The sequence below is a fragment of the Marmota flaviventris genome, chromosome X (genome assembly GCF_047511675.1).
Source record: "Marmota flaviventris isolate mMarFla1 chromosome X, mMarFla1.hap1, whole genome shotgun sequence".
NCBI lineage: Eukaryota > Metazoa > Chordata > Mammalia > Rodentia > Sciuridae > Marmota > Marmota flaviventris.
The window spans coordinates 90,522,086-90,535,613 of record NC_092518.1 but is presented as its reverse complement, the minus strand read 5'-3'; the positions used below and the strand labels follow the sequence as shown (position 1 = coordinate 90,535,613).

General features: G+C 33.6%; 1 protein-coding gene across 1 annotated transcript in view; it reads right to left on the bottom strand.

Moving 5' to 3' along the window:
• The window catches only part of Nrk (Nik related kinase), a 132,887-nt gene that overhangs the window by 41,707 nt on the left and 77,652 nt on the right, over positions 1-13,528 (bottom strand). The window contains exons 6-11 of the mRNA XM_027933308.2: positions 13,293-13,403; positions 11,728-11,818; positions 8,991-9,121; positions 6,818-6,872; positions 2,701-2,779; positions 1,440-1,615 (exon numbers count right to left, since the gene is read on the bottom strand). Of these exons, the coding sequence (XP_027789109.2) occupies positions 1,440-1,615; positions 2,701-2,779; positions 6,818-6,872; positions 8,991-9,121; positions 11,728-11,818; positions 13,293-13,403 (643 nt within the window). The remainder of the gene's footprint in view (positions 1-1,439; positions 1,616-2,700; positions 2,780-6,817; positions 6,873-8,990; positions 9,122-11,727; positions 11,819-13,292; positions 13,404-13,528) is intronic.

Genomic DNA, 13,528 nt, shown 5'->3' with positions numbered 1-13,528 from the left:
AAAGAAATAATGTATAAACACTCAGTGAAATGCATTTAATTTAATCCACCTTAGTTACTGTGTATACTCTAAATGCTCAGGATATAGAATTTACAGAGGCAAGAAGGCACTGAAGAAAGTAGGCCTTCAAAAACACTTGCTTGGTACTTTATACAATATTCTATCAGGCCCACTTTTACAATATAGTACTGCTATTACAGGCAGATTAATTTTTCTGGACATAGGAAAGAAAATTTGGCTACACAATTGCTACAATTCTAGGAAAAGAAGCAAGAATGGGGCAATAAAAGAATGAGACAAGAGAAGCTCTAGATGGTTGGTGGGCATAGCTTCCAGCTATATGATCTATATGTAAAACTTTGTGGCTCAGGATTAACATTTGGTCTTTATAAGAAGAAGATAAAACCTTCATTTTGGGTTTTATACTTAATACATTTAAAATATTCATTTTTTCTATGAGTTTTGCTGTCACTACTGAACTATAGAAGCTTATCATCAAGAGCTTTGCTTTGGATTTCCTATATTAAAATATTGGAGACACTATGTTTACATTTTTCAGGGTAACCTCTATCTAATTGGGACTTTTCCTATAGGTAATGTTCTGGACATTTTGCAACTCCAGATATTAGGAAGTTATCAAATAGACTTATGGTTTTTCTGCACTCATTTGGGATTGGTTGGCCTCTGTAATGCTGGTCCAACGATTTCATCACTAGAAGCATAAATAATCTGGCTGCTCCTTACTTGAAAACAGGATACTTATAGTTATGCAGATAGAACAAGCACCACTATGATAAATCCTGGAGTTGATCTGAGGACACCTGCTATCATTGTAGTTTCTCCATTTCAACTCCATTGTTTCCTTGGACCTAGCCTGTGGTATCTGAAAGTAAATGTAGAATGTGCCACAAAACAAAGTTAGAGCTTCCAGACTAGTTTCTCCTAGGACTGGTGGAAAGCCATGTTGTCATTTTGAACATCAATAGATAGAATTTTGCTTCTGTTAGTATAAATTAATTCCTTTAATTATATCTCATAGTTGGAGATAAGTACATAACATGAGCTTTATGTGATATACAAACATTACTTCAAATTGGCAGTTAATAAATGATTAAGTACAAACCTATTTATCTCCATAGAGTCAATTAAAATATCTTTATTAGGGCTTTACTTAAAATGACATTATCACATGATGAAATTCTATTTGAGACTTTCAATGTCTTCATAAATACAAATGCTTGCCAGATATAACTAGGAGCAATGAATAATCTCATATATAAACACTCAGGCAAAAGTTAACCATTAGAATAAATTGTTGGAGAAACTAAATATTGAAGGCCTCAGACCTTTTATTTTCAACCTAATTTTTTCCTAAAACCAGTAAATTCTGATATCATCTGAATATTCATTTCAGTGAAATGAAACCTCATAGATTATACCTTTTTTCTGTCTCTTTTTAATGATTCCAGTAAGATGTTTTGTTAATGACTCAACAACATGGCGTTCATTTTTTATGTTCCGAACAAATGGGTGGTGAAGCATGTTTGCAGAAGTAGGGCGAAACAGGAAGTTTTTTATCATGCACTTTTCCATGAAATTGTGGAACTTGCGGGACCTAAAATAAATGAATAAAAGGAAAGAAAGAGCATTTTTAGGCTTGCCATACCTCTATCCACCCCCAACCCCATCCATGCCTCTCTGAAAGTCATTTTTTTTAATAAGAGTTGTCTCTAGTTATCATAGTCCTTTCAATCAGCCAATATCCTGCAGTTTAAAAATATACATTATAAAATGAGGTCATTTATACCTCAGAAAAAGAAAGTATTTTCTACCCAAATAATAGTAAATATTTCAATGGCTTCAGAAGCATGCACATAGTAAAAACACATGTGGTATTCTGGCAATTAAATGGTTAATGTGTGTGTATGTGTGTGTGTATGTATGTGTGTGTGTGTATGTGTGTGTGTGTGTGTGTGTATATATATATATATATATATATATATATATATATATATATATATATATATAGTCTGTGAGACTAGATTGGTCATCCTACAATAGTCATCCACTGAAGCCAGAATATTTAACTTACTATATGAAATTTTAGCTGCAGAAGCATGGATATAATGATACAATAAGAGGGTGCTAACTAACCAGGACTAACTGATCTTATAAAATGGCCCACAGAAAGGATATTGCCAGAAAGCCTGAATCTGTAGAAAGGGTTAAATTGAATTACAAGGAAGAATGTCAATAATCAAATCATAGTTACCATTTCAATCAGGAAAAGTAATAAATACTGAAAATAAAGCAAGAGCTTAAGGTACTAGGTCAACAGCTTCAGAGAGAATTTCCAAGTTTAGCTGTCCAGTACCACTCTGAAGGAACAAGTCCTCTGCTGTAGATCTATAATTCCTCTTTTGTTTCATGGGCCAACCAAAAGGGCTGTATATCACAGTCACTCACTGCCTAAATAGGCACAGTGAGAAACTTCACAAATGGTTAGCATTTGGGGAAACAAATGAAAAATGCCCATTAATGACAGAACAGTAATGTGATCATCATATTCTGAAGGATATTATTTATTTCTAGCTGGCTGGCTATCTCTTTGGTGAAACAGGATTGATAGAATGAATAAAAACTTTGCTATATAAAAATATTGAGTCAATGTATTTAGAAGATTAACACATTTATCTTTACCATCCACTGGATTTGACAGTGGGAGCAGATTCCCGCAAAATAACGAAGAGGGCTTCCAAAGGCTGAAGGTTACACAGAGCTGCAAAGGGAAACAGATAGGTTTAGAAAGAATAAAGAGGGTAACAACAAAGCCCACTCTTCATTTGGGAGGGGATTCTCAGAGTTCTTTCACATATCCTGTTAGGCATTAAGGGATGAGTACATACAAAAAAATTAAAGGTAGTGTCATTGTAACACATTGTATTATATAAGATTCCAAAATTTCATATTACTGGGTGTGACAAATAATAAGTTCAATTAGATAAGAATTTTGAAATGTGTGGTTGATCTACATTAGAAAAGTTAATTAAAAGTAGAGATAAATACAATCCCTTGTTCCCTCAATGTAGGTATTTATAGTCGGAAAAGTAGAATATGTAGTTAAAGAATGAAACTGTCTGGTATGTAGTAGGTATTTAATAAATGTTAACTATTAATATTATGATAAAAACTTTATCTGGCAATTCATATCTGTGCCAAATTACTGGACTCTCATTCTTTTTCATACACATGGCATATAAAGAAAAGCCTATTTCGATATGAGCTATATAAATTAATTACCTCATTGGTTTGGGAATTCTGGGTTTTTCCATAAGTGTCAAAATATGTGTATCACTTCACTTATTTCCTCTTGTGTTTTGATTAAAGGAAGCTGGCAGTGCAAAACTTCCCCAACAGAGACCATTAATATAAATGTCATCTAACACTACAAGCATGTCATTCATGAGAGGACAGTTTGATATGAACAATTCTTAATAGAATCATCCTTCCTCTCCCAAAATGCATTCCTTAGAAAACCTACAGTGTCAAACAGACCTCTCAGTAGTAGGGAAAAAAACCCTCACTAGAATTATTTTACTAGGGTGATATAAAGACAATTGTTCAAAGTTCAAGCTTTGTTCTCAATTACACGAGTATAAATAAATAGAAGGTTCAGGCTTATAATTGAGGGCAGAATTAGCACCAAGCCCAAAATATCAGGGTCATATTTGGCTCTTTTAATTCCTTTACTGTGTCCAATCAGTCACCCAATCCTGTCCTTTAAACATATTATGAGTTTGTACAATATTAAACAGTTGTCATTTATTAACATTTGAGCAACATTCAGTCAACTGACAACATCTTCAGAGGTCAAGAGTTAGCACATAGGGCAGGCAAGCCTTTTTTCCAATGGAAACAAAAAAGTCACAAAAGAATGGAGCATAGGGTGGGTAAAAGAGCTATGTCAACAGCAGCTATGCATGGTTTCCTATGTGGCCTAATTTTAGAAATGTCAGTGAGTCCCCCCTCCCCCGCCAGCACATATCTCATAACACTGCTTAAATGTTCACCATTTTAGAGGCCCATTCCTTTGAAATAGCAAAGCTTCTTTTAAAAACACGTCTCTTACGGGGTTGGGCACATATTAAACTGAGCTTAGTTTAAATTAGGTTAAATAATGCAGTTTATTCCTAACATGTTGAGATCTGAAGACTTCTGAATACTGAAGAAATGAGCCTCTTGAAGGGTCAGAGGTAAATTTGAATCATGAGGTGTTCAGGAAAAGATTGACATAGGGCGTGCGGGAGGGACACAGCAAGGAATAGAAGTCAGACACTAAACAAGTATGATTGAAAATATTAAGAATGATTTCTACAATATCAAGAAAAATGCTAAAATTGGGAAAGATACAGTGGGAGATTAAGGTAAATTTGCTGATGTAGACTTGACAAGAAAGGGAAGATAACCCTAACCTGATTCTCTTTCAGGAAAAGATGTACATCTATAATAATAAGAAGAATATATCTTCAACATTAGTTGACTACTAGCAATATTCTGGCCTTGGTTTAAAGGCCCCAATATTGTTTGAATTGCTACCCAGAACCTAAGGACTGAAGGTAGTCCTGGTATGCAAGAGTCCAGTTCTTCTCTTCACTAAAGGTCTTCATAGAATCTTTTCATTGAGAATTTATTCTTACTCTTATTTCTCTGGGAAAGACTTACCAAAGAACAGAGGGAAATCATTTTGTTATCAGATAACTGTTGCGTTACATAGCCATTCCTTCTGAAATTATTATTATCAGAACTTGGAGGATTGCTACAATTAAATTCATGAAAATCACTTTCATGCAAAGTTAATGCTCCAGGCAGTAAAGGAGGGTGATGAAAGAAAAATTTTAGTGGAGTGCCTATCTAGAGTTGCTCATGATCAAAGATCCAACACTACACATATTTATCCAGGCATAGTGACCTTATTTTCTGTCCCTGTAGGTTATGAATCTTCTGGTCCTCACTGGTCTTTTGCAAGAAGCTTACCATTTGCATATTCTATGCAAGACTTCTCTGTACTCCCTCTGTAAGTTTGCTCATTGCTTTTCCCCCATGATTTAATATTTAAGACAAAAATATTTCATTTTCTTTCTCAAAATGAAAGACTTTTTGAAGAGTAATCAGAAACAATGGGAAAAAAGATGCAGACATGTCTCTTGCATGACTATTTGATACAGTTATGTATCCTAACCAAATTCATGCAATACTTATATGAAATGTGATACTCTGCATTTAAGGAGAGAGAAAGGGACAGAGTGAAGAGAGATTGAGGAGGAGGAGGAAGTATAAGAGAAGAGGGAGTAGGAAAAGCTGTCTGGTGCTTCACAACCTAACATAATCTAAGCATGTTTTCCAAACAGAAATCATTAGGGGATGATTAGGAATAAGTTGCATCTCTACAGTTTCAATTTTATATATGTGCCATATGTAAGTTTTTCATTTTAATATTTTCCATCATTAATATTTATAAATTTTTTGTATATGTAAGTTTTGCATTTTAATATTTTCCATCATTAATATTTATAAATTTTTTGTATATGTAAATTTTGCATTTTAATATTTTCCAACATTAATATTTTAAAAAAAATTTTGGACACCTTTATTAATTTTATTTATTTTTTAATGTGGTGCTGAGGATTGAACCCACTGCCTCACATGTGCTAGGTAAGCACTCTACCACTGAGCCACAACCCAAGCCCCCTCCATCATTAATTTTTTATTCATCCAACTTAGGTACTTTGCAGTTTGGAGGTCATTAAAACAGAAACAGATCTTCACAACTGTCCTAGCTTTTATTCAGCCCCTTTTTGGTATTCCAAGGAATATCAGAAATTCAAAAATTATGTTACCACTATTTCTACTTGAAACTCCCATTGGCCTTGAAACACAATGTTAATCCAAATTTATTAAGCTTGGCAGGTAGATGCTGTGCAGATGGAGCGTGTAGGAATGTGGGAGCATATTAGATCTGCTTGGAGAGGAGGAAGCAAAGCCCCTACCCCACACATCCCTGAAGGCATTCCTCACTCCTGTCACAACAATACCAGGAATGCATTATCATTTATACCTTTGGATTTAAATACTGAGGACAGCAAATGTTATGGAGCCATGCACTAGATGAATATCAATCATTTACACTCAAGTTCACATTTCACTTTCCTACCAGAAACAGTGCCTTGAGAGGATGGCATGTCACTAAGTAATTTAAATGATGGGGAGGTGCGGAATATAAGATTAAATTATCAAGGGTTTTGGGGTAGCTGAAGGGAGGAAATAAGTGAGTTGAATTGCTTCCAAAGGGGAAAAATACTTAATTCCCAATATTGTTGAGGATTGGTTCAATTTCAATGATCCACTGGTGGATTTTTTCAACTATCCTAGCCTTTAGCAGTAGTATAGTGTGACCATAAACATTCTAGAACCTAAATATTCCATCAGTAAATATAGATTGGGATGCCTTTGTTTTGGGTTGCTCAGGACAGTCAGAACCAAATACTGTGAGGCTAAACTGAAACAGCACTCAGTCAGCCTAAATAAAGTATAAGAAAGAAAATCACAAGCTAGTTTTATGTATTCAAATTCAGCAATTATGACAAAAGCATTTAGTAATCACTGAAAAGGCTACCATTAATAGTTTGGCATGTAGTGTGACACCTGTGTGTTCAGTAAACCTGAATAGTACAAGTGGCAGTATCATCTTCTTCCAGATAATCAAGTTTGTACAGTATGTTTCCCTAGCCTTTAACAAATATCAAACATTTTTACTCACGTGGAGCACCTTCAGCCATTTCAATAGCAGTGATTCCAACAGACCATACATCACTCTGCAAAAGAAAAGATGACAAAAAATATGTAACATAAAATGGGAAATTGGGGGGGCTGGAATTGAAGCTCACTGGTTAGCACATGCATAAAACAAATTAATACAATAAAGGTACTATATATATATATATATATATATATATATATATATATATATGGAAAACTGGTAGTATTAAGAATCTTAATCTTTGGCTGATGGTGGATGTTGTCAACACCAGAGCCATTTCATAGTTTTTATATAATGAAGCTTCATTATAAATTAATATCATAGGAAGACATTATCTGAGCTTGATCTCCAGTTAGACCCTCAACACAACAGGCTGATATGATGGAATGAGGTTCAGTGGAGGAAAAGTTCTTCTTGGGTGTACTGCTTGTGTTGCCTTACCTGAAATATCAAAAGGAACTCACTGTAAAGAAGATCTAATACACAGATCCACAAGCTGTGTGATCTATAGCAAATGATTTAAATCTCTGAACCTCAATTTCATTGTATATAAAATGGTGATTATAATAGGACCCATTTCATAAGACTTGTGTATGTGTGTGTATACATATGTATACACACACATTTAACATATATAAATACACTTTATGTTAAACATAAATATAATTAACAGCTTCTATATTAAATATATAATACAAAATATTACATATTATAATATAAATATGTGTACTAGTTTATAAATTACATAGTGTATATAAATTATTAATATATTTATATGTGTAAATATACATTTCAGCTGTTCCTGGAATACAGTAAACTTAAGCTGTAATTATCATGAGGCCCATAGAAATTGTTCTGACCACTACTAACTGTACTTTGTTTTTCAGAGTATGGAAAGGTCACAGGGCTACAGTACACTAGCTGAATGACTCCTAAATGAGGTCAATGAAGTTTTGGAATCCTTGTTTATGGTTCTTTTTTTCAGCTTTTTTGTTGGTTCTTTTTAGTTATACACGACATTAGAATTAATTTTGATATAATTATACAACCGTGGAATATATCATATTCTAGTTAGGATCCCTTTCTTAGGGATGTACATGATGGTGGGATTCACTGTGTTGTTTTCATACATGTATATGGGAAAACTGAATCTGACATGATTTCCCCATGGTTTATAGTTCTTCACACTTCATTTGTGATATTCTAAGATGAAGTATTAATTTGACTAAATAGGGCAAAAATATAAAAATAAATAGTGAATGCAGGTAAAAATTCTAGGAAGGTTATCAAAATACACAGGTATAAAGCTCTATTTTTATAGCAAGTCACTTGAAGAACTAATGCTTCTGTAGTCTCCACAGATCCTAATATAGCACTGAATATGTTATGAGTGCTCAGTAAATAATTACTTTGCAGATCAAGCAGAGGGCATTCAAGGAAATGGAAAAGGGATGAAACTTAGATTAATCAACTTCAAGTTTTGAGCCCTAGGTTCCACACAGGGAGACCACAATGAATTGTTTGGATGACTTATGATGTGGAGAGTGAGTGAGGTTTTTCCAGTCTATAGCAAATGGAGAGTTTTCCTTCTTTCCACATCAGCCTTTTGAAATGTGTACATAGATGTATATTGTCCAAATTGCAATTTCAGTGGAAATTTTAATAAATAGCACAAATTGTTACTTAATTTGACTATTCCACTGATTCTCTGTGGTTTTAGAAGTGAACAACATGCCAAAGATTTTCTCTGTTACCCTGAGTAATCAAATTATCTGTTTTTTTTTTCTTTTTGGAGCTAAGTTATTGTGCAGATTAATAATTGGCTTTACATTTATTCATTTATAAGTTTAAAATATCCTCTGTCCCTGGATGTTAAAGTTCCATATAAAGCCACATAATATAATATTTTTTAACCAAGTAGTTGCAAGCAACATGAACTAGATTCCCCCTCAAATTTGAATAACTCCCAATTGTCTACTTTTTCTACATTCATAGAAAATATTATTTTCACATATACTATCAAACCACATAGAGAAATAGAGGCTAGTTTTTCCTCTTAAAGTTAATATGAAGGGAGGAGCTGCCTGCTTTTTCCTATAATATTTTATCATTAAATGTTCATCAAAAATCCTTTCCAAATTTTGATTCCCAATATCTGAATCCTTATACTCACTCTGTAATCATAGGAGCGTCTTGGGTCCTCATCACAGTTAATCACTTCAGGTGCCATCCAGTATGGTGTCCCAATGAAGCTATTTCTTCGTCCATTAGTTCTGCTCACCTGGGCACTCACTCCAAAATCCACTGCAAAATTCAGCATATGTCAAAATAATTAATCAGGAACAAAAAGCTCAATAAGTTATTGCTTTAACTTGGAAAGCCAATACAAAAGCCACAATGGGTAACAGATTTTCATTCCAGCTCTGAAAACTTTACCATGAATTCTACTCCAGGAATACTGGGAAGTAAGCTTTTGCTGCTATTTATGTTGGAATGAGACTCAATAGTGCTATTATAAATCTACAGTAGGTTTGGCTGTATGTTTACCATGAATATTAAAAATAAAGTTCCACTGGTACACTCTGAACCTCTGAAGTGATAACATATGTAGTATTTGGACCTGCCACCAAGCTAGAGGAAGAATAACAGTATAAGCATCATCTAAGAAATGTTAAACATATTAGTAGTTGCTTAGGAAGCTCTCACTCATAACATTAGGAAGTCCTAATGTCAATGATAAAGAAAATTGAGTTTTTTTCTGGAATTTAGTTTAAATGCTTACACAAATTTTCTGAATCAGATGCAAATATTTACTGTGGTACATATATCTTAACTTAGGCTATGAAAGTTTAGTCTCCTATTCATCTGTGGGATACATTAGAAGAAAATATTTAGTATGGTATCCTCAGAAACAGACAGAAAATAGGCTGAAGTAGACCAGGGTTATGTATTCCAGAAAAAATAAGACAGGGATGAAAAATGAAGTAGATTTTCTAATTTAGAATGGTTTCCAGGAATCTAGATGATGGTGAACAAAACTGACTGAAAAACAGCTTGAAGAATTTAGAGAAAGAAAAGAAAAAGGAAAAGAAAAACCCTGATAGTTCAAGACAGTTTAAGAAAGGTCTAACAAGAACACGAACACACACGTTCATATTGTGAAGACCACCATTGGGTGCTGCAAAATCTCATTATCTATAATTTTTAAAGAACTAGTTTAACTTGGAGCTTAGCATTTCCACTATCCTTAATGGCCAACTTTAATGGCAAAGAAATAACCTGTGATAGCCATAAGCTGATATACATGGTGTACATTCCAGGGGAGAAAATCAAAAGAGAAAAGATTAGAAGAAAGAGTGATGAATAGAAGAATAGGGGAAAATAGAATGAGAAAGTTAAAATTAAGATGAAGGGTATAGTAGAAACCTCAACAATGTCATAGTTTAACCTTTTCCTTAATAACATTAAGGCTTGAAATGTGAAGATTATTGATCAATTGCAACCACAATATACTTATTTTTGTGTCTCTTTCATTTCCATCACTTCCTTTGCCTATCATTAGGTTTGCCTTCTGGAAACTTCTCATAAGATGTTGTTTTAAAAAATATGTGAGGATCTGAGAAATCTAAAACAAGTTGTGAGAGAATTATGTGTGTAATAAGCCTGATTAAATTTGAATCCAGCACTCCACCAGAGTGAACCAATATTTTAGTGATTTTTTTTTCACTTAACAATTTCTCTTCTGTGTTGTAAATGGTTGGATTGGCAAGCAACTTGACCCAAGCTTAGGGAAGTGTTGCTGTACTCATGAACATAATGCTTAGCCTTATGGTGGTTTATACATCCTGCACGATTGAACTTGAAATCTATAATGCCTCTTATGTGCTTTAATGCAGTTTCTTAAAATTGTGCTTCTAGCTTTGTAACTTTTAAGTAGAAAAAGAATGATACATTTTCTGGAAACTACTTTCACTTATTTCAAGAACAATTATTACTTCATACTTTTCCACAAAATCCATTTAAAAACTGTTTTCAATGAATTACCAAAGTCTCTATGCAGATTCTATTTGTTTAGCAAGAAAATGGAAAATATGTTAAGGTCATATTAAGACACATGATAAAAAAGAGTTGATATAATTAAAAAACACAATACTTATGTTTTATATCAATGAATTAATGGGGTTATCTGCCATTATGTAGTACTGACTTAATTTATGTGGTATTATTGAAAAACCAACCATCAGTGTTTTTTTAAATATTAAAAGGTATAATATATTGTTGTTCCCTATTACCTGTGAGACTATATATATATATATATTTTTTTTTCAAATGAATTATGTCATTCTAATTCCTAAAATAATAAGCTAGGGACTTTCTGTCCTTTGATTTCTAATTCTGAATTTGATTTGGATATTATTAGAGCTTCACTTCCAAATGACATATTTTCTTTAAATAATTGAGGGAAAATGCAAAGAAACAACTCATGCTTAAGTAATTTAAAAATTCTTTGGTATTCTTGAGAAAACATGGCTCTGAGATGTGTAATTTTTGAAATTCCTGCCAATGACACAGAAATTCACACATGGTAAATCCTCCATTTAATTGTTGAAATGAATATAATAGGTATCTCTAATAGATGGTAAAACATTGACCAAAAAGTAATCCCCATTATAATTTAAGATATTTTAATCAACATTAGTTCAAAGAAGTGGTTGGTAACATCCTTTTTCTTTTCCCCCACCTTTCCTTCCAAACAAAATTTTAAAATTTGATTGATTTTTCTAAGCAGGGGAATCTCAGCTCAACTAAGTAGAGGATATTGTTAGTGATAAAGAGCACAGTTAACCTAAAGGAATTTTCTTCATAAAATGTTTTGACCCTCACCTTAAATATTGCAAGAAGAAACTTACCCAGTTTTACTTCAGCATTATGAGTCAGTAGCACATTCTGACCTTTGATGTCCCGGTGAATTACTCGGTGTGCATGAAGGTGAGCCAAGCCCTGTATGCATATGTGTTAAAAAGAAAGTCACATTAGTATATATTTTACTCTTTTCTGGTACTATTATTAGTATTTTGGAGAAAATTTTTGGTAAGAAAAATGGCCCAGAGTTGATGTGTCAGGCAAAATTCTTTCTTTACGCTGGAATTAATACAACCAATTCCCAGAAATTCTACTTTTGGCTATAAGGAAAGGAAAATAAATCAGGACACCCATGAAAGAAAAAGAACACCAAGAAGTAATGTTTGTATACATTGGGTCACTTTACCTTCCTTTCTAACCTCCATATTTCCAACTAACCATAACAGTAAAGACCTGGACATACTAACTTTATCAGAGCTCAGCCATAGTTTTGCTCTATTCCTCATCCAACCATTTGTTTAGTCCAAAATATTTTCAAGTCAGCCTTGTAGGCTGAGAATTTGAGGTAATATGGAAATTCATTTTAAAGCATTTGCAATTTGTGTTGGCTTACCGTGCTGGCTTCAACCCACTCACCACTAAAACTAACCCGTGACCTGGCTAAACCATGATATGGTATGCAGTATTAGGCTGCAGTGAGACTGCTTCAGATGCTAACTGGGAGGTAATAATAGAAGTAAAAATAAAAACAGTGAAAAATTATTGAGCCCTTATTCTTTGCCAGACATTTTGCAAAGTACTTTAAACGGAGTAAATTGTTAAATCCTTAAAGCAACCATTTGAGGATGGTGCCAATATCACCCTATACTACACACAAGGAAAGAGACTTGGAGAAATTATGTAATTGACTTAAGATCACACGGCTAACGTAGGTGAGATGGAATTACAACTCAGTCAAGAGTTTGCACTCATAACCATTTACACTAACATCACAAGTGAATCCAACCAAAATCCCAGAAAGTATATTCAAACAATGTAGAGTGGTACTATTTGGTTCCAGTCACATCTTCTTCTCTGACCCTAAACACTTAAGTCACACACTAAAAAATGAGACTGGTAGACCAAGAATATTGTTGCCTTTATCCAACTGTGTATTAGAAATAAAGAAAAGAAATGTGGGGCAGTATTCAAAAATGATATCTGTCTGGAAAAAGATGGGTGCAGATTTTCTGTAGATCAGTGACTTCTGACTCACCTTCATCTTAATCTATGATGATAGTGCTATGGCTTTTTAGAAATAGCTCTAAAATCAACATAATATATAATCCCAGTGGTCATTTCCCTGATAATTTAACACAGTAGTATGAATCTGAAAAAACTATTAAAGGCCATGATTTGCAAAGAATTGTTAACCCATTTTGTGATGTACCTTAAAGTTGAGGGACATTATCTCAACGTTTGCTTTCTCCAAAGTTTTCTGGTCTTCTTAGGTTCCCTGATCCATAAGTTAAGTTAAACAGTCTTAAACAATCAGATAGGAGGTATAAGGTACATCTGCATATTTTTCTCAAGTTCTTTCAAGATCAAGAAAAATGATTATATGAAGGCATACCTGAAGGATTTCTCTGCAGATATAAGCAATCCAATCTTCTTTTAAACTCTGATTTTTTGTCATCCTCACTACATCAGTGACTGAGCCTGCTGCACATAACTCCATCACCATCTGTGGGGAAGTTAAGAAAGTATAAAGAATTAAAAAGTAATTCTGTGAAAATATCTTAAGAATTCCCAGTACATATAGCTTGTATCTGTATGTAATGTTTAGAGATTAAGGCACTGCAAACCTGG